Raw genomic sequence first — 22,950 nt, 5'->3', positions numbered from 1 at the left:
GATTAACACCTTATATGTAGAGAATAAGTTGATTGATAATCGATTCTAATTGTAATATCCAATAATCACTATTCTTTCGATAATTATACAATGCAAGTTAACGCGTCATTCGTGATAAGGTCATTACAGATATAAATTTTCAAGTTGATCCACTCAACTTTAAGATTGAAAAAGTTCCACTGGAGTATTTTTTTTTCCTAAGAACAATGTAGTTAACCTATACTGATTGACCTTAACCCAGACCCAGCCCGAGGGTTGAGGCCTCGGTTATTCTCCCGTATAAACACTTTTGACGTAATCATTCGATAGATATGACTTTCTTCCCGTATTATCTTCGTCCTTCTCCTTTTTTGTTCGTAGAGTAGAAATTCATGCTAATTGCAAGTTTAGACGCTATGGCTTTTGAAATGGGATAATCTTACATATATATGGATTTTCAGTTTTGCTACGTGATAAAATTTGCTCATCGTCGTTTTACATTTTCAGCTGAGGAATTGGGACGGCGATGATCATTATCATTTTTTAATATGCCTTTAAATATTATGAAATTCTTTTTTCAAATTCAAGATCACTGTTTAGTGCATCTACTATCGCTCTTGGTTTTATGAAATAAATACATACTGTACTTCAGCGTGATACGCCTGCATGATTGCGTTAGTAACAATGCTTTTAAAATTTTGTTGTTATAAAGTTAATAACATAGTACATACACGAATCGTTAAAAAACACGAAGATTTATTCTGCGTGCATCTAGCTAAGTGAGTTGGTGTGAGGTGTGAAATTTCTTATGCTTAATTTACTTTCGACCTTGACATTAGACGTATAAGTGTGTAAAGGAAAAAATGACTGAGTGTTATTGTTGTTATTGGGTTATTGAATCACATTTTTGATAATTAAATAAACTAGCCGTGATTAACACCAACTGCTCCTTGTGGGATGCTAATCAATTGACCTTCTTGGCCATAACCTGGTTGTTGATTGATTAAAGTGCAGCATACTTCATAGGCAACATTACACTTCTGGTTCTGAAACATTAAAAAAATCACAGTCATTATTCATCATCATCTTGTAGAGTTTTAGATTTGGCAACTAATTTATTATACAAGAAAGCTATGAATGTCATTCACGAAATCGAATATTTGAATAATTGGCAAACATCTATATTTCTAGCATGTACAACTATGATTCGAAACTACGAGAAAGGATTACTTAATAAACGACCCTCAATTCAAAAATATGTGCATAAATCGTAAATGGGTAAGTATTTTCTTGGTAAATAAATAATCGCGCAGTCTTATTTCACATGAATAATTAGCCCATCCTCGTTCGTCGTGCAACAGTCTGTAATCAAATTAATTAAGCAGCTTGGCAATTCAGGCTTTGAAAAGATAACAACGAGCTGTAAGATGAAAGTTGAAGAGTGATCGATAGAAGAAAATTCTCTAATTTATCTGAGAAAATTGTAATTCTTTCATCGTGAACCGATCGAGAATTGCTGCTTGAGTGTTCTGGCGGCAAATGAAGAAAGATGTTTTTATAGGATGAAAAAATTACGGGAACTCGCAGGATATTAATTGTACATGCTTCTATTGTATCTACACATAATATGCATTAAAATTGCTTGCCGAATTACATAAGTTTCTATGATTGATGCTTGAGATACTGACACGTGCAAACGCTATTTTATGAATGATAAATTTGTTCTTTCATTTCTTAAGAATATCAAAGAATAATAATGAGAGAAATAATTAAGTTGATCGTCTCTTCATGGTATAAAGTATTTTCATTGATGATTTTAACAAAGTCTTTTTTAATAAACTAATTTTAAAAGTTTGACTTAATAGTAGAAAAATGTAGCTTGTTTTGAGATGGAATATTACTGGAACAATGCTCTTAGAGAATGGTACATTAATCTACAATTTATTCCTTACTTTATTCAAATTATTTAAATTGCTGTATATCCAAAACATAAAAGTTTAATTTGTCATAATTTCTTTATTTAAAGATTATGTGTGTGTCTGTGTACGTGTGTATGTGTGTGCGCGCGGGCGTGTGTGCATTGTATACATTTAGGCTGTTTGAATAACAGTGCCTTTGAGGGTGCTAATTCGCATTATATAATTTACGGAATGAGCAAAATAAACGTAGCAGAAGCCCTGCTACAACCAGCAAATTAGCAAAGGACGTTCAGTGACCTTATAAGTGCACTGAACTGCCTAATAAATCAAACCAGTACCAAGGCGAACTAAACGAACCTTAGAACAGAGGATGAAACTATACACAACGGTTTATGCAACTACCAAAAGAATAAAAAGTCGTAATAGTTCGATTTATCAATAACATATGTTAGCCCGTAGCATATTGTTTTAAGATTATAATTTACAATGAGACAATTTTCTTCATTGTCAGTGTGAAAGAGAGAGAGAGAGAGAGAGAGAGAGAGAGAGAGAGAAACAAGCAGACAGAAAAAGTATTTCGAAGACCTAATGAGCTTTATAATTCATGTTTAAAGAAATACGAAATCCAAGGACGTTACAATAATAAAATTTCGAAAAACTGGGGGAGCCAAACTCTGAGATAATGACGCTCGGGAAACGAGTTTTTTTTTATTTACGGCTATAAAATTCAGCGAACGACATTGGGCCCACTGAGAATGAATCTACGTTTGATGCTGATTCAAGTGACTATCAATGTGTAAGAAATTGTTATAAGTGATAAGGAAGAATTTATTTAAATGTTTGATTTAAATGCATTGAGATTATTTTGTGAAAACTTATGATTTATTATACTGTAATACGGCTTTGAATTTGGGTGCCAATTTTTTTACAAAAAACAGTTGCAAAAGAATGCAGAAATACAAGTTTTAGATACTCAAAGAATTCCACGATATCAAAGTGAAGCAATAAAAAAATTTCTTTGCCTTGTGAAACAAATGGTCATGAATTGGAACTTTCCAAATTATTGTCATGTAAAATTAAACAGAGATGAGAGAGCTGCATTATAAATGTCTACGGATGTGTACGGAAATGAAGGTATACGAAATTAACGACGGAATGAGTAATCTTTTTATTAAAATGTCATGTGTGTCTGCTTTAAAATTATAGTAGAGGATGGCGACTGCAGTTTTTCAGCTGCATAATAAGTGTATCATTGTTTTCAATTGTTTCATTGCTTAATAAACTCAGCTAAAAATTACATGATTCCTAAAAATATTTTACAAAATTGTTATTGTTATAGCTCAAGGACACGTTTTTTTAAAATCGTCAATTAAATCATCAATTAGTTTTTTTGTTGAAAAGTTAGTTTTTCTGTCGATACAAGTTCAAGGAAGATGATCCTGAAACTTGAAATAAACGATGACGAGCTCAAATTTTGATTCTTTCTCTACTAGTATCTTACAGATATATTCTATCTAAAAAGAAATCTGTAACCTCGAGAAATCAATTTTCCTTACAAAAAATACACGATTTTAATTCGTCTATTAGTACTAATCAAAATGAATTTCTCGATTTTTTACCGACGGAAACACATAAAAAAATCATTATTGAAATTAAAAAATCTCATAAATATAAGCTACCGGATTGAAGAATTAAATTATCAATTTCAAATGCTTTCAAAGTAAAAAATGAGTATTTTGAAATTATTGAAAAAAAAAATTCTGATATTTCTGCAAGTCAGAAAATATGTTTATTTTATATGTTTATTTTATAAACATATTTTTCACAAAATGTTTCTTCCTAAATGTCGAAATATATAAATCTTGTGAAGATAGATAAAACGAATGTCCAATGATTTAAGCAAACGTATTCGCTTCTTAGGCGACCTTATCGAGAGAAGGCACGCGCGAGAAAAAGTCGCTCACTCGACCACTTGGTATTAAGTCCAAGGTCGTAGAGGACCTTCGATCTTGCGATGTATCGTTGTAAAGGTATAGGTTTTCAAAAATACAAACGGATCTCTTCCAAAAATTTTCTGTCACATCAAAAATAGGCTTAACTAGTCTTTATAAAATTCTAATCGATATGTCATGAAAAAGGATTGCTCGTACAAATTAATTAGAGTAATTTAAAGTAGTTCAAAAAATTCAAGGAAATTGCTGGAAGGTACTCCTACAAGATAATTGTAAATCCTGGTAATTGTGGGGTACTTTGTAGTTATTTTCAATTTCGTTGTAACTGTCTTCCTCGTGGAATTTAATTACACGATATCACGCGTTTTCATTCTATTTTGGTATATTTATTATACGTGTTGTGTGCCTAATTTATATAGCCGCAAATAACGATTATAAATTACATCTTGTTTACGAACAAAACGAAAATTATTCCAAGACATTTCATTAATTAGAAACAGTTCTTATCGTTTTTACAGAATAAATTAACGTAAATGTTCAAAGTTCAGTGATATTCTATCAACAAACCAGAAGCGTCAAAGAATCATCCGTGAGGAATTCAATAATGTTATATAACATGACGTCATACGAATAGTTAATTCGTCTTGGCGTGCATATTTAAAATGTGCTGTTTTCCATGTAAATAAAAATCGCTAAAAATTACGAAAAGAAGGAGCCCTTGAGTCTTTGGTGCCGTTGAAAAAGTCGCTACGTAGGTGCCCATCCTAGGATCTGACGTAACCCGTCGAAATGCTCATAAATCAATGCTCGTATTTCCTAATATGACCCTCATATAATTTGCCTGATTTTGTCCATACAAAAGTTTGTCAAAATTGTCTTTATAGTAGTCATATTTTTTATTTTTGAACTTACAAAATGTTGTAGATGATCGTGTTCCGTATACAAATGAGCCACTTGAACTTCGAATATTATTGGCATCCGAGTTTACGCAATGATAATGAAGATCAATAGCACGCTTTTTTGTATAAATCAAACTTTCACCTAGAATACGAACCGTTTCGTTATCTAATATCGCCATCAGTTCATTTACAAAGACAAGAATTACATTATTATTCTTCCCTACTGGACAGAAAAATTGTTAAAACTCGTTAAAAACGTAAATAAAGTAGTAATCTTATCTTATATATGACAATTATATCTATTGCCGATAATCACAATCAAGCTATTATATATATATATATATATATATATATATATATATATATATATATTCTACAAAAAGAACGATCGATTCTATTCTGTATCAAATCTTACGAAAAAAGCAGAAGGCAATAGTAGTATAGATTACGTAATTAACGAGCTTTATACCTTTTGTAAAATAAAGTCTATTAATTTGATAATTGACTCTAGAAAAAATAGTGAAAGGAATACACGCTACCTACATATAAAATATCAGATTTTTAAATTGATTAATTACAGAAGCCTATTTTTTTTAGAAATTTTTGGATTATTTGATGATTTAAATCGGTAATAATAAAAATGTGCGTTGGATCACTATCATAACTGTTGCAACATCTTCGAATTGTGTGAAAACTCAGACTTCATACGATATTTGCTTTAATGGTAGTCGATCCAATATTCAACTCCTGAGTAATATGTCTCTAAACTATCAAAATTAATTTTTAATGAGCTATAAAGTTAATTGGTTAGAGTTATTTAAATTTTAAACATTTTTAATCATTTTACTTTCATGCAACGCAGTCGAAAACGCGTGATTTTTCTAATAAAAGAGAGGGAAAATTAGTATCAAATCCTTTTTTACTTTGTTTCTTTCTTATGTCTTACTGAAATTAACTTGTACTACCGAATGCTTGTCAACTGTGACTACTGTAAATCTGGTAATCGAAACTGTTGTTTCTTGACGTGATTGAATGTGAAGCGTAAACACTTGGCGATAGAAAATAACTGTCTCTAAGTAGCAAACAATAAAGTATGAATCGACATTGGTAGTGGACAAAAAAGGAGGTTCAGCGGCAATTTTAAAAGAGCCTGTTGAAAGAGAAAGAGACGCTCGGATTTCATAATCGTTAGCAGCATCGACATACCATTCGCTGACATAATGATCATTCACCGAGAGTTGCGCCGATTCTTATGTGAAGAAGCACTTTCATATAAAAAAAGACGTCTGGTACTTGTTATTGGTTTTCTCAAACTACTCACCTCAAGGATGTGAATGGTTAAATATACTTAATTTCAAATGATTAAATTTTCTCTTACACTCATCGACTTGAAAGCTTCTTCATTTAGCAATTAAAAAATATTAATAAAATAGAATTATTGAATTTGTTTGTGGTAGCTATTAATTAAGACAGATCCGATATTACTAATTCTTAAAGAGTTCGTGTGAAAGCACTTCACACGTATGTCTTCCACCTTAATGAGCTCGAGTTTATCAAAAGGTAGATTTTATGGGCTAGCGGACCAGTTTTTATAACCTACGAATGTTGTATAAACTTTAAGTAAAAGAGAACGTTATCGAAGATATATATTTTCTTAAAAAATTGTATCTATACTAAGATGAATTCCTATAAACAAACATTATTTGTTCATTAAATCTGTAATTACGGTTTCATCAGTACAATTATATGATGTACTATTAAAGTGCAGTTTTAGTAACCACTGACGTGAGAAATTAAAGGAAGCATCTTTAATGATGCGCAAATCTGGTATTAAATACGCTTAACGCAATATTAGTCAAGGCTTTAATTATTTGTTTATAATTATCTTGACGCTATCTTTTCCAAAAGATAATTCTTTATATGATTTGAATTTGCAAAAGAGATTGCCCTTCAAATGATGGCGTATAATCAAAATTCGCTTTCATATTCTTTTTTGCAATTAATCGCACCAACTTTCTATTTCATTAAATGCCGGCTTAACGACATGAGTAAGTGAAGCTTCTATTCATGGTAAATAGAAAATATCAATTCCGTAATCGATTCTATCAAACAGTTATAAATATATGGGCGAATCGACATGGCATTGAGATAGGATTTTTCTTTTTCTCTTTCTCCCTCTCTCTCTATCTATACAACTTTAGATCCTTCCTGATCGGTTAGTTTAGCCCGACGTAACGACTTTCCCCGATTTATCAAAACTTATGCCTCCTCCCTCCGCAAAGAAAAATGTTAGAGCATAATGGGCGACACAGGTTATACAAAAAATGAAGCACCGACTAAAATTCGAAGGTTTCGATTATCTGAGTCGGAAAAATTTATGGCTCAGGGAATTTGGCTTTAAAGTCAAAGACTTTTGCTGCTAAGATGATGTCAGCTTTATCCACGTTAAAAATCTCTTTTTGATTCGATATTTATTTTATAAACGCGTCATTGGATTCGATTTTCTACTAAATATCACGTTTGTTCCGGCGAAATGTTTTATTTGCATAAGCGTAATGATTTGCTACTATCGTTTATTTTTTACCTTATTCGTTGTAGAAAAAAAATGAAAGATCAGATGTCAAAAGTCGACACAACTTTTATCGAATCTCGACATTTCAGTTGCTCTGCAATTTTTTTCATCGTTCGTATAATACTTGTAGGTTCCTTTAATTATTCTGTATAAGAATAATTCAATGCACAGTCCTTTTTTCGAAGGCGATTTATTATAACGATGACGAAAGAGAGGTAATTGATCGGATGAAATTCCGCTCAACGAGTTATGAAAGATTCTTTATTGATATCAAGCTAAAAAATACAATACCAGGAGCCTTGCTTTCAATGAATTTTATCACTCAATTATTTTGATAAATGTCGGGCATGAAATCATATGACATTGTATGACTAATTAATTAATATTCCAATCAATATATTCTTTTTCTGTAACAGTAAAATTTTTAGTTCTTCATGATAAATTAAAGGTATTAAAAAAAAAAGAATTGACGTAAATACATGCAGAATACGTCAATGCTGTTGTATAAAAGGAATTAAGTTTTTCAAAGCCTAGAGAATTCTAATTTGATAATTTTAAATAATTTTTTTTTGAAAGCTAATACGTCATGAATTTTCAATAAGCATACAGTGCCAATGTTCCTCGGGAGGAAACTCATACCTCGAAACTCATCAATTTTCTAATTATGTTGATGTCAAGGGTACATACGAGAGCACGCAAATTGCCATTGTGAATGCTCGTTGCATCGTACCATGATTAAGCCAAAACAGATGTTTTCTCTTCGATTAACTGTTTTGTTATGCGGAGAATCGGCTCCTCGTTCTCGATATACTTACAAGTCGATGCATCGAATTAATTTTATTTTCTACCTTGAAGGCAGCAGCGAGTTTACTAACGTATAATTCAGTTTGATTGTATTGCAAACTGGCTTGTTTTGCGTGAATTTTGAACTGCGCAGCGTGTCGCATAATTAAATGTATATACGTTACCAAATTTAAAAGCAAGTTTGCGCAAAGAGTGTTATTGATAAAATAATCGCGTTTTTTATCTTTTTATGTGCGGGAGCCAATTTCTGACATAAGCTAAACATTTATCGATGGCACTTATCAATCGTACTTTCTCACGAACTGCCATCAATCAATCTCGCGTCAAATGGGAACTATATTTTTTGCTTCAATAATAAAAAAATCTACAAAGGATCATTTTTGAAACCAATCCTCATATAATCGTTTTACGCGTACGGCGAAAGAAAAAAATTTTTTTTCGCATGGAATGAGTATATACGCAGAGAGAAAGTGGAGTATATTTTACTCTTGTAGTTATAAATTCAAGAAAAAATAAAAAAAGAGAGCGAAGCCTTCCGCAAACGTCGGCGATTTTTATTACGTGAGCAATGTTGTCGTATTATTATGTACTTTGCCGTCGATTCATTTGCCAATACCGCTTGTTTAAACGTCGAAATGCAGTTAAAATTCACTTTTGCGATTTTGAAGTAGTAAAAGTGAAGTGAATGAGATAGTGGCAAAGAATGTGCCATTTAAGTGATACTTTTAAACTTACTGATACAAGTATTTATGATTGGATAGTAAAATATTAAAAGAGAATTTTACTTTGTACTGATGGCTTTAAAGATTTTTCTGATTACTTTTATATTGAGTGCAATAAAAATGTACCATAGAACTACTTTGCATCGTAAGAGTTTGATGCACGTGTCGGTTTGTCATTAGAATCACTAAATATTGGATGTATAAGCCCGGTATGTCAACTCTCTCTCTTTCTTTCTCTGTTTGTCTGTCTCTATTTGTTGTAATTTATTTTCTCGTAAAATGGCTGGCTATAGAAAATGAAAATATGATACCTATATACTATATCTGAAAGTCGATATGTAGATATAGATTTAATAAAGTTTGACATTATAGGAATATATTTTAAAATAAATTAAATAATTAAATTTACGTAATATTTAACAAAATAGTATTAGCGGTAATTATGAAATAAAATAAATATCTTTTAACTTATTTCAAAATTCGAAATTTCACCCGTGTGTCTTAATTCAATGGATGTAATTGAATAATAACATCATTAATTAATTAACTCCAAAAAAGACGAATGATCATCGAAAATTCTAATCTCACTTATAAAGTTTTCCGAATAAATATGGACGGGTTTTTACCTCTGTGCGACATAATCACGCTACGAGAAAAAGCTAAATTAAATAGAAAATTGCTGCATAGTACTTTTCAACATCCATCAAAAATAGCTCGAATCCTACTTACTTTTATTAGCATAAGTTGTTTTACTATTATGCAATCGCGAGTGTGGTATAATTTCAATAAGGACATAGACTTTTGTGCTCGAAGCAGCGTAACGCGCAGACTTTAATCAGTTCTTGAAAAATGACTCGTCCTCTTCGCGGCCACAAATAAATTCGCCAAAAAGCGAAGGTCACGGATTAATGTTAGACACTCTTGTGCTTTTGCAGGAGACATTGACGCCTACTCGGTTTACGCAACTTTGTTTCTTGCGAAGAGTTCGTTTTTTCTTTTTTCAAAGACGAGCTGTGATTCACGCAACGGACAAATTCTCATGTTAATTTCTTAGTCGCATGGTGTGTCAATAATGAACTCGAGTACCTACATTTTCTAATTTTTTGTTGTTGCCAAGTGATCCTCCGCTATCGTGTATTACACAATGAATCGTATTGTCATTTGAGTAAATATCTTCTAAATGTAACCTCACTTTCACCTCTCATGGAATTTGAAAACCGTGGCAAATATTTGAAATGACTTGCGTAACTATATTATATGCCACCCTCATACAAAACCACGAGAATAGAGTGATTTATATACCGCACTGGCGCCGGACAACGTTGATTTCACAACGCATAAGTAGTGACTATATATTAATAAAGTGTCGCGCTTTCGTCCCGTATGGCATTGACAGACGAGAAGATCTTGTACGATTTAGGTCGACCATTGAGAATTTTTGCTTTTACGTTGATGTAATGTCTAAACGTCAGCCTTCAATGAATCTTTTTAAAAATTCACATTTTTCTGTTTAAAAACAATAAAAACCGGTATTTTCAATAACGATTATATCAATTCGATTATGATTATTATTATCTTTAATTTAAAACTGAAGAACTTTGTCAATGTATCATTCCCATAGGAAAGTTATACATTGCTATTTATGTCGGACTTATTTCACTATTGAGTAACGTTAATATTTCACTGCTCGTTAAATTAATCATCATTTATTCATGCTCTACGATCATTACGAATTGTCACCTCATACTTCGTGAGTAAATCGTTTATTCATCTTTAGCCCTCTCTATTCACAGAGAATGTGAGTGTGGCAATGATGATATCGTCGTGGCTACACGATAAAGAATTCGAGTGACTACGGCATTTACTACGCCTTCAATGTTTACTCTGCTATAAATAATTGTTGAGATTTTGAAACAGTTAATGAAAGGAATGTTTTTAAGCAATTTGTCGAAGCGTGTTGAAAACATTAATTGTCGTGTCTATTTTTTTTCTCTTTTCCCCCGAGATTATCGGTTGACGTATCGTTTTTGAGTTGACAACCTGTAGGAATCGTTCTCAGAAATTCCTAGAGATTTATTTGGTATTTACATTTTTTATCTTCTTTTTGTGATGCTACGTGTGAACAATGAAAAAGTCGAGGTTTATAAATAACCCGGGGACTGGTTCTCGGGAGAAAACGCGAAAAACGCAACGCTAAAAGCGCCAAAACAGAGGAGTTAGTGGGTTTAGGTTGATTAAAAAAAATGCTGACGTCAATGTTTTTACGGATTTACCATGTGATTCTTCACCTTTTTTCGCTTAACTGAAGATGAATCTTGAGAATTATCAAGATTTTTCAACGCTCTAGACTGTAAAATTGAAAGTTTATTCTACTGAGCATGGATTGACTGTCAATTTTACATACTCACTGTGCGCCACGAGTATGTTATTCTACGTTCAAGTTTGTGGACGTAAGAAAGTGGCTAAATGAAGGAATAATATAGCAATTTGAATGAGAAGTAATGTGTTATACGGATATGATCAATTACAGCAATAATACTCTAGTACTTTCTTCATTAAAATAACAGATTTTAAATATTTCTCTTGGTTCTTCGATTTAAAAGATTATCTACTAGATCAATAAATTCGTGTTTCTTTATCGTTTGTAAATACTTTTTTTTACATGGCGTTAACTGACTATTCTTTTTTAAGTACACAGAGTAGATATGAAAACCAACAGTTATTGTTTATACAAAAAAGCATTCAATTATTACAGATAGTCTTTTATACGGTGAACAAATTCTTTTTCTTGGATGTGTTAAGTTAAGAAAAAAATATAAAGATTACAAGAACCAGTTTGCAAGTGAAACAGAATCCTTAAACGAAAGGAGGAGGAATAACGAGAGTGGCGCAAGAGCATTCCAATAAGACTGCGTATGTACCCTTCGATTTCCGAGGCTGCGATGCATGTGCCTCTTACGTGTTCGTGCCGGAAAGGTTCTGAATGTTTACCGATGCTGCAATTAAGCATTGTATTTGCCGTCTTGCACATTGTTTGAATCGTCATGAAAATTGATCGATGAAAGTTTATGGATGATGAATAAGTTAAATGAATTTTTATTGAGGTTGATGTCTAATGTTCAATGGCTTAATGCGATTGATGAAAATGACGAGTCATTGCGTCGACCCGACCGAAAAAACTCAGGATGTGAAAGAATTGAGTCATTCGGCGTAACAGAGATTTGTGTCGATATTCAATTCTGACAGTAATTAATTACAGTCTTTATTAATATATATTTAAACTGAATGAGTTTTTGTTGATTGTTCACGTGATTGTGATTACAATTTTAATTAGTTATAGTCTGTCGATAAAAAAAGAAGATACTTCATATTTCAATTTTTTTTCACGGAAGAAATAATTTAATGTAAGAACTAAATGTGCTAATATTTATCTTGATTAATTGACAAACATTATTTATCATAACTGCAAAATATTAAATTATCTATTTGGATTTTCAAGAAATCGTTATATATTCAAAAATGATTTCATTAACTTTTGATTATTAACGATTTATAAATGTGATTTATGTAGAGCTATTTATTTTTTTCTGTACGCACTTTTTTATATAAATAATACATGAATTGTCTTTTGTTTCAAGATTGCATATAGTAATTTACTAGACATATGAGTATGCAAACTAATAAACTGTAACTAAACCTCATACACGGGAATCTCAAATTTGATATATTGAATTAATTTTTCAATTTTTTAAAAATATTACGTAGAAGTATAAGTGCACGAATGTTAATATTTTTTATTCGGTTAGAAAACACGTATTACCTCAAGGTATACTATTTTTCTATGAAAAACTAGCGATTTCAATATTGAAATAATTAATTATTTGAATTTTAATAACAATTATAACTTTTTTTATTTGTGAACAAATCAAATTTTTATTTGGAAAGACGTTGTTCTACATTGTTTTAGAGTGATAAGAGTAATTCATCTTTAATCTCATAGAAATATCTAAGTAAGAAAGCTCTTTTTAAAATTTTACAACTTTTGTGGGACAATATATTGCTCTCGCTTTGAGTCGCATTCTCAAACACAGATTCCACGGGTCCCGACCGGCTTTTCGTAGCTGCACAAGGACGCGTGTTTAATAAAAGAAGCACGCATCACTTCCTTTCGAAGAGGCGTATATATGCGGCAGCGGTCGTTGTGTCAACGAATCTTACCCGGAAAATGGCGTCACTTTTATGGTTTATTCTACTTTTTATCAAAGAATGACTGCTCATAAATCACTTAATCATGTATATAAAATATACTGTGTCATACGGAATTCCAAAAAATATAGGATTTATATAGAATTAAGCTATTGATTTCTACGGGATTCTTCAAGCTCGTTATGACTCTTTTATCATAAATACTTTTGTATACATCTTTTGAGCTTCTAATGAATTTTGAAGTACCGGTAGAAATCAAAAAGTATAACATATATCTGATTTTATATTATTTATTAGTTTTGAACAGGGCAAAACCTTAAAATCCTATGTGTTTAAATTTAAACGTTTTAAGTGTGTAATTGTGACGTCACCCATAAGAAATACATTGCCGCTGAATTTAAACGTTTAGAAGTGTTTAAAATTGAGGACAATGGATTTCTTATGGGTGATGTCATATTAAACGTTTAAATTTAAACACATGGGTTTACCGTGGAACAAATAAGTTATTAAAATTTATGTTTACATTAAGTTTCTTTACAATAAACGAATTTTATTCTATAAAATGTAAATAGTTTATTCAAGATGATTAAATAAAAGAAATACTGATTTAATAAATAGTTAAATTTGACACGTTTTATTATTTAGTCATGCGACTAATATAGAATGAAAAACATGCGACTGAGCATTATTATTTTCTTGATCAAAGACAAAAAAAAATTTAATAGTGGCCTTTAGATTCATAACCGCCTCCGTAAAAGAATGAAGCCAAATAAGATAATAGCCATTAAATCCACTCAGCTCTATGCATCGATTTGTGGCAAACCGAAAAAGGGAATTCCCGAGATGATACTGGTGCAAGTCGAGGGAGCCTTCTCGTTCTCGCTTGCAAATGGTAGTTGGACGGAATTGTATGTAAATTTATGCTAATCGATTACGTCTACGATGTAGCAATCGATGAGAATATAAAAGTTCGACCGTTACTGTACATGTAACTTCGACTAGCCGAGTTCAGTGTTAATAGAATGCACATGACAGGATATTGTCCTACATGACAATTAGGATACAAGCGGTTTGCCTGCGGATTAGACAAACCCAGTAGGCTGTCTTTAGGGGCTACGTGATACTAAAAAATAGATAGGGAGTACTTCTTCCAACTTGGTAATTACTTTCAAAATATTGATATGCTTCATCGTTATTTTTATTAGTGTTGTCGTGTAGATCGTAGATGAAAGAAAAATTAAATCTAATTACAAACTAGTAATAGGCTATTGTTCTTCTTAAAGCGAAATTATTTGTAATCAGAAATAATATTTCTAACATAATACATTGAGAGAGTTTGGAAAAAAATTAACACTTGCTTGATTTTTAAACAAAATAACTAATAATAAATTATATGAAAGTATCGAATTAAATTATTAAACTTGTTTAAATTGCTCTTTGTATAATTGTATATTATGAAAAAAATGTAATTTGATTGTAAAATTGTATTATATTAAAGAAACATTTTTCACATCGTAAATAGCTAATGCCTAACAAAATTATTTATACCATAAAAAACTAGATGTTTGATTATTAGAGCAAATTATCACGAGATAAAAATATAATTTACCAATATAATAATATATTTTTGCAAAAAACTCACAATAAATTTAACTTGCGCATATACTTTTTCTGAAGCAAAACAGGAGGTGGATAAAATTTTTTTTTATAAATTAAAATATATTGGTATAAAAACTCACCTGATGACCAACTTGATAGACTCCTGCTAAGATTACATAGCCATTCACACATTTATGCTTCGCAATGCAAATTTTTCCATCGCCATTACAGCTGAGAGTATTTCCAATTTCAAACGGTATCTCTGGTTTTTCGTACACGTATCCTCCGCTTGATTCATTATGTAAACTAGCACCTGGCGTAGTGGGCGACGTTCCGAATTGAAAGGATGAACTTTCGAAGCTAGAACTAGAATTACTACCAAAACTACTTTCATAATTCGACTCAAAACTGCTTACAAAGCTGCTGTTATTGCTACTACTACTACTAGTTTGGGAGCTACCATGTGAGCCCATATTGTATTCACCAACATATTGACTTTGGCTACCAGTACCCGTTTGTGAACTAATGCCAAGCTGACTTGAAGAACCGATACCAAACTGACCATGACTCCCACCTTCTGACACGCTGCCTCCGTATGATCCTTGACTAGACCCCCCTGCCACAATACCTCCATGTGAACCGTGTGATCCATTTTCCAATTGAGAGCCTTGGTTGACTCCTCCCGTTACGCTACCTGCCTGTGATCCCTGTGATCCACTTCCAAAGTGAGAACCATGACTGTTTCCTCCTGATACGCTTCCACTATGCGATCCGTGAGATCCAGTTCCAAAGTGAGAGCCTTGGTTAAATCCTCCCGTTACACTACCTCCCTGTGATCCCTGTGATCCACTTCCAAAGTGAGAACCATGACTGTTTCCTTCTGATACGCTTCCACTATGCGATCCGTGAGATCCAGTTCCAAAGTGAGAGCCTTGGTTAAATCCTCCCGTTACACTACCTCCCTGTGATCCCTGTGATTCCTGTGATCCACTTCCAAAGTGAGAACCATGACTGTTTCCTCCTGATACGCTTCCACTATGCGATCCGTGAGATCCAGTTCCAAAGTGAGAGCCTTGGTTAAATCCTCCCGTTACACTACCTCCCTGTGATCCCTGTGATCCACTTCCAAAGTGAGAACCATGATTATTTCCTCCTGATACGCTTCCACTATGCGATCCGTGAGATCCAGTTCCAAAGTGAGAGCCTTGGTTAAATCCTCCCATTACACTACCTGCCTGTGATCCCTGTGATCCCTGTGATCCCTGTGATCCACTTCCAAAGTGAGAACCATGACTGTTTCCACCTGATACGCTTCCACTATGCGATCCGTGAGATCCAGTTCCAAAGTGAGATCCCTGATTGGCTCCGGTTGCTACGTTACTTCCCTGAGATCCATGGCATTCACTTCCAATGTGAGAGCCTTGGTTAAATCCTCCCGTTACACTACCTCCTTGTGATCCCTGTGATCCACTTCCAAAGTGAGAACCGTGACTGCTTCCTCCTGATACGGCGCCACCATGAGATCCGTGCGTTCCCGTTCCAAATTGAGATCCCTGACTGGCTCCTGCCGCTACGTTACTTCCCTGAGATCCATGAGTCGATCCTCCGAAAATATTAACTCCCTGCGATCCGTTGGATCCACTGCCGAAGTGAGATCCGTGGCTAGTTCCCCCTGTTACACTGTTTCCAGAAAGTTCATGTGATCCGGTTCCAAAGTGAGATCCAAATGATGATCCTAAATTAGATCCAAAATGTGATTCTTGATTTGCTCCTCCCGACACAGCGCCGGATGTTGTGCTACTGCTCTGTGACTCAATCTGAGAGACACTACCCTGACTGACGCCTCCAGTGATACTTCCTACTGTAAATGATGCGTCTTTAAGAATAATGATATTACATAATTTTTTAATTAATATGTCATTCGTTTAAAAATGAATTAAAATTTTAATATTTTATCATTTGATACAATTGCTATCTACTTAATTGAATATAAAATTTTAAATAATATTCAAAAAAATATTAATTATTTATATTTCTACTACAAATAATACGGAAATTATTTACAAATCAACTAATATCATCTATCTATTTAATTATCTATATTTGTCTAAATGTATTAGCTTTCAATTCATAAATATACCTGATCCGCCGTGTCCACCAAATATTCCATTATGAGATCCAATGCCAAAACCATTTTGAGCAAACTGACCAACTTGCGAAACTACGTTGCCTATAGCTCCAACAATAGCTTGACCAACATTGCTCCCACTGCCGAAACCTCCTTGTCCGGAATTTCCTCCTTGAAATTGAGCGCCAAATTAAAAGACGTTAATAGAATATCTCTATTTTCTTATTTCGTGGCTAATTACCATAAACTGTCAAAGAATTTTTTTTTTTTAAATGTTGAAATTCGATTTGTTTTATCAAGGTAAATATTGAAACACTATTTTTTCAAGCGAGAATGGACAGATATTTTAATTAGCAAGAAATAATCGTGAATATAGTGTCTATCAAGCAAATTAGTTCTATGTATGTGTGAGTGTAAAACTTTTTTATCTATTTATCTAATTATCAATTAATTATTTAAAGTTTCGATTTAGATTTATAAAAATACCTGATCCGCCGTGTCCACCAAATATTCCATTATGAGATCCAATGCCAAAACCATTTTGAGCTAACTGACTAGCTTGCGAAACTACATTGCTTATAGCTCCAGTAACAGCTTGACCAACAGTGCTTCCGATACCAAATCCACTTTGTCCGGAAACAACTCCTTGAGCACCTAATTACAACAACATTAATTTTTTTTCGTGACTAATGAAGATCAATTGTCAAACATTATTTTTTAATCGAACAATTATTATCTTTTTTTTTATTAAGCTATAGATTAAAACTCTTTTCACAACCTAGATTGAACAGATATTTTGTTTAGAAAAAAGTAGTCGTTAACCTAACTCATTAACGCTCACAGGATGGTTTTTCGAGAGCTGAGTTGTCATTATTATTACGTAATAAATTTGAACGGAAAACATTCAGGAACTATTGTTCTTTATGTTTTCTAGTGTGCTCTTTTAAATAATGTTGATTGAAAATCGCGACAAAATAATTTTAACATTAACTTAACATTTTTTATATAACTAAAACCTCGTTATATCGTGGCCTCGATATCTAAAATAAATACGAGGGTCGTTTGAAAAGTCCGTGCAAAGTCAGAGAGATGGCGCTACTAGTGCGTATTAAGGTTATTTTTAGTTAGTAGCATATCTTGGAAAAGCACACACCAAGTTTCAGCCAGATCGGCCAATTACTTTGCGTTTTACATTCGTTTCAATCAAAGAAATCGAGTGGTTGTTAAAAAATGGACGAAAAAGAATTTCATGTATTGATTAAACATTACTTTTTCAAAGGCAAAACACCTCAGGAGATTAAACAGAAGCTTGATAAACATTATGGTGATTGTGCACCTTCGATTAGAATGGTTTATAAGTGGTTTCAAAATTTTCCGAGAGGCCATATGAGCACAAAAGACGCTGAACGTTCTGGACGCCCTGTTGAGGTTACCACTTCAGAAATCATTGATAAAATCCATGATATGGTGATGGCTGACAGAAGAGTGAAGGTGCGTGAGATTGCTAGTACTGTAAACATCTCGAGCGAATGGGCACATAATATTTTGCACCAACATTTGGACATAAAAAAGCTATCCGCTAGATGGACGATTGACCAAAAACGAGATCGTGTGAAGTGTTGCAAGAATGGTTTGCAGCTGTTCCAGAAAAATCCGCAAGACTTTAAGCGTCGTTTCATCACTGTAGATGAAACATGGATACATCACTACACTCCTGAGACCAAAGAATAGTCTAAACAATGGGTTACCAAGGGGGAATCTGCTCCGAAAAAGGTGAAGACAATTCTTTCGGCCGGGAAGGTTATGGTGACTGTCTTTTGGGATTCGCAAGGAATAATCTTCATCGACTATCTGGAAAAGGGTAAAACCATTACAGGCGAATATTATTCATCGTTATTGGATCGTTTGAAAACCAAGTTGCTAGAGAAACGCCCACGATTGGCCCACAAAAAAGTCCTCTTCCACCACGACAATGCGCCAGCTCACGCCTCAGCAGTTGTGGCCGCAAAACTGATGGAGATAGGGTTCCAACACGTTTCACATCCCCCCTATTCTCCAGACTTGGCTCCGTCGGAATACTATTTGTTCCCTACTATGAAAAAATGGCTGGCGGGGAAAAGATTTTATTCAAACGAGGAGGTGATTGCAGAAACGAATACCTATTTTACAGACTTGGACAAATCCTATTATTTGGAAGGGATTAACAAACTAGAGCAGCGTTGGATGAAGTGTATAAGCCTAAAAGGAGACTATGTTGAAAAATAAAAAAAAATTATTAAAAAAATAAAGCAGTTTTTATTTTTGCACGAACTTTTCAAACGACCCTCGTATTAGTAAGTTTGATGGAACATTAAATTTATTGTTTAAACAAAATCGCGGCCGATGTGAAAATTTTTTTCCTCAAGAACTATAGATTTTCGTACACATGTTCTAGGAATGAAATTATTTGAAAATTATTAAAAAATACTCTTAAATTTTCTTAAAATGGTCAGAGAAAGTTTTTGAATTAACGAAATCACAGATTCAAAAATTCCAAAATTATATTAATAAATTTTGAAATAATTCTAGGATACTCTTTAACTAATTCTAAGACATTATTGTTCTGAGAAAATTTGTTGTAAAATATATAGTTATCGAGCAAAAACTTCACGATGATTTTATATATTTTTTGATTTTTCAATGGTAAAATATTTTGTCGAGATTTTTAACCAACAACATTAGAAATAGCATCCTCAAAAACATAGGGAAATACATTACGTGGTAATAATTAGAACTCAGCTTTCGAAAAACCGTCTTGTGAACGTTAATGTTACACAAGAAAGTATCGAAGTTTCGAGCAGGATACTGAATCCGATTCGTTTGAAGCAAAATTTGCTATCTAACTAGAAAATCTTAAAAAACGATAAATTTTTACTGAATTATTTTCAAACTTCAATAACAGTAAAATATCTACTTTTATGAATACGGGATAATGGAAAATATATGTAGAATTCAACAAACCTCCTTCAACTCCAGCACTGGCACCAGCTTGCACTCCTGAATTTGTGCCAGTTTGACCAGAAAATCCTCCTCCGAATTGACCACCTAAATGACTCCCGAACTGAGAAGCTCCTTGGGCTCCAGCATTAATGCCGAATCCTGTTGTCGGGCTAGTTTGACCAGAAGATCCTCCTCCGAATTGACCACCTAAATGACTCCCGAACTGAGAACCTCCTTGAGCTCCAGTATTAAAGCCAACTCCTGGTGTAGTACCAGTTTGACCAGAAGATCCTCCTCCGAATTGACCACCTAAATGACTCCCGAACTGAGAACCTCCTTGAGCTCCAGTATTAAAGCCAACTCCTGGTGTAGTACTAGTTTGACCAGAAGATCCTCCTCCGAACTGACCACTTAGATGACCTCCGAACTGAGAACCTCCTTGAGCTCCAGTATTAAAGCCAACTCCTGGTGTACTACTAGTTTGACTAGAAGATCCTCCTCCGAACTGACCATTTAGATGACCTCCGAACTGAGAACCTCCTTGAGCTCCAGCATTAAAGCCAACTCCTGGTGTCGTACTAGTTTGACCAGAAGATCCTCCTCCGAATTGACCACTTAGATGACCTCCGAACTGAGAACCTCCTTGAGCTCCAGCATTAAAGCCAACTCCTGGTGTCGTACTAGTTTGACTAGAAGATCCTCCTCCGAACTGACCACCTAGGTGACCCCCGAACTGAGAACTTCCTTGAGCTCCAGCATTAATGCCGAATCCTGCTGTCGGAATAGTTTGACCAAAAGATCCTCCTCCAAACTGACCACCTAGGTGACCCCCGAACTGAGAACTTCCTTGAGTTCCAGCATTAATGCCGAATCCTGCTGTCGGGCTAGTTTGACCAGAAGATCCTCCTCCAAACTGTCCACCTAGGTGACCTCCGAACTGAGAACTTCCTTGAGCTCCAGCATTAATGCCGAATCCTGCTGTCGGAATAGTTTGACCAGAAGATCCTCCTCCAAACTGACCACCTAGGTGACCTCCGAACTGAGAACTTCCTTGAGCTCCAGCATTAATGCCGAATCCTGCTGTCGGAATAGTTTGACCAGAAGATCCTCCTCCGAACTGACCACCTAGGTGACCCCCGAACTGAGAATTTCCTTGAGCCCCACCATTAATTCCGATTCCTGCTGTCGGGCTAGTTTGACCAGAAGATCCTCCTCCAAACTGACCACCTAGGTGACCCCCGAACTGAGAACTTCCTTGAGAACCCCCTTGAGTAACAATTCCACCATTAGTTGCACCTTGTGATCCTCCTTGGCCACCGAGAAATCCTCCGTGGTTTCCACTAAATATTCCCGGTCCAAAACTTCCTAAATTAACGCCTCTATTTGATTCTGCGCCATGTTGGAAATTACCATATCCTCCTAGACCGCCTTGAGCACCAGCATTTACATTAGTTCCTATCCCGGCTCCAGATTGTCCAGCGAATGGTCCTGCGAAATTGCCACTGCCTATTCCTCTATGGCTACCAAAGAAACGATTACCAAGTTGTCCGGCGCGTAATCTATCAAAATGCGTGTTACTAGGATGATCAGGTAATTCATTAGAATCGACAGTTTCCGTTGAAGTATAAATTCCAGATGAAGTTCCACCGTTTTTTTTTAATTCTTCATAATCACCATTCAAAAAGGGATTGCTTGGTTTAATAACTATGTCTGAGCTTAATCTAGTATCAACATTAATATTCGACGATGTAGTCGAAGAAATAGCAGATGATGTATCGATTGATTTATCTAAAAATTGGTTTCCATGATTTTCCAATGGTCCAGCTATACCCACATTTGACGAGTCGCTACCTGCAGTAAAATCTTCGCTAGATGCGATTCCACCAACTGTACCGCTTCCTTTGATTTCACTAGTCAAGGTTTCACTAACTTGGCAATCATTGCCGTTGCAATCATTCTGAGGTTTGAAAGGACTTCCAAAAGCCATCCACCAATAGTTAGAGCCTTCTTGTTTATTAGGACGACTATTGATCTGCTGTTGAGATTTTTGATAAATGACTTTGTTATTGGCTAGTGATTCATCTTCAATAGCAATTACTTCAGCTTCTGCTTTCGACAAAACATTTGAATGCACATTAGTTTGAGAATTAACCAGTTTGGAAGTAGCAGGATCTCCAAGCACAAAAGGTTCTGAATAATTAGAGCTATTGTTTTTTTCGTTGCTACTACTACTTGTATAATCATATTTATTTGTATTTGTATCATTCACCGATATTTCGACATTTTCTTTATTAAATATATTTGTCAATCTAGAACTTGATTTCTTGTAGTGATATCCATTTTCAAATAAGGTTCCATTTGCAATTTCTGATATATCGGCAAGAACATTACCATAACAAGTCAATGTTGTTACCCACAGTACTAGGACGTGTGATCGTCTCATATTGTAAAATCTGAAATGAACAAATAAAAAAAAAATTAATTTGATATATATATATATATATATATATATATATATATATATATATATATATATATATATATATATATATTACTTTTAAATTTTCATTTCAAAGGACTTTATGCGTAATAAAATATTGTGTGTGTGTGTGTGTGTGTGTGTGTGTGCGTGCGTGCGCGCTTTATGCTTTTTCTGCTCAACTTAAGCTTAAACAGAGTTTATGATACTTTTTTTCGGTCTATACGGTATACATCTATATAGGTATGTATAAATATTACTAATAATTACATTGTACCTAACAATCGAATACGTATAAAGTGAATTATTCTTATAGCCTTGAAAATATATTATTTTCAATAAGTATAGAATAAAAATAGAAATTTGCTAAGATTTCTAGTAATATATTCATACTTTATATATGTATGATAAACTTTTATTTATACATATATATTTATATATATTTACACATATATATTCGTGTGTGTACCCGCGTATACTAGTAATAGCGTGTAATAGCGATAATTGGCTTAATTTCTGCTTAAAAACAAAAAAGTATTGTCTAAAATACTCTACAGTTCTCATAGATCGGTAAAAGCAACAAAAAAACTTAAAATGATTCATTTAATTATTTATTTGCGGATAATACGTTACAAAAGTTACAACAGAGGTTGGTTATATTTTATAAAAATTTAAAGATAAGTGAGTAATTAATTGTATTCTTCTTACTATT

At 33.7% G+C, this 22,950-nt stretch overlaps 1 protein-coding gene across 1 annotated transcript; it reads right to left on the bottom strand.

Moving 5' to 3' along the window:
• Window positions 1-902: 902 nt before the first annotated feature.
• On the bottom strand, window positions 903-22,202 carry LOC131665485 (uncharacterized transmembrane protein DDB_G0289901-like). The gene is made up of 5 exons (XM_058937380.1): window positions 19,781-22,202; window positions 17,267-17,434; window positions 16,793-16,951; window positions 14,793-16,528; window positions 903-1,025 (listed from the first exon to the last, which is right to left on the bottom strand). The coding sequence occupies exons 1-5, from the start codon at window positions 22,200-22,202 to the stop codon at window positions 903-905; spliced, it is 4,608 nt and encodes a 1,535-aa protein (XP_058793363.1).
• Window positions 22,203-22,950: the final 748 nt, after the last annotated feature.

This window comes from Phymastichus coffea, unplaced genomic scaffold (assembly GCF_024137745.1).
Source record: "Phymastichus coffea isolate CEN01 unplaced genomic scaffold, Cenicafe_Pcof_1.1 PCOF00052, whole genome shotgun sequence".
Classification (NCBI taxonomy): Eukaryota; Metazoa; Arthropoda; class Insecta; order Hymenoptera; family Eulophidae; genus Phymastichus; species Phymastichus coffea.
Note: the sequence above shows the minus strand (reverse complement) of the source record. Positions and strands in the feature narration are given on the sequence as shown.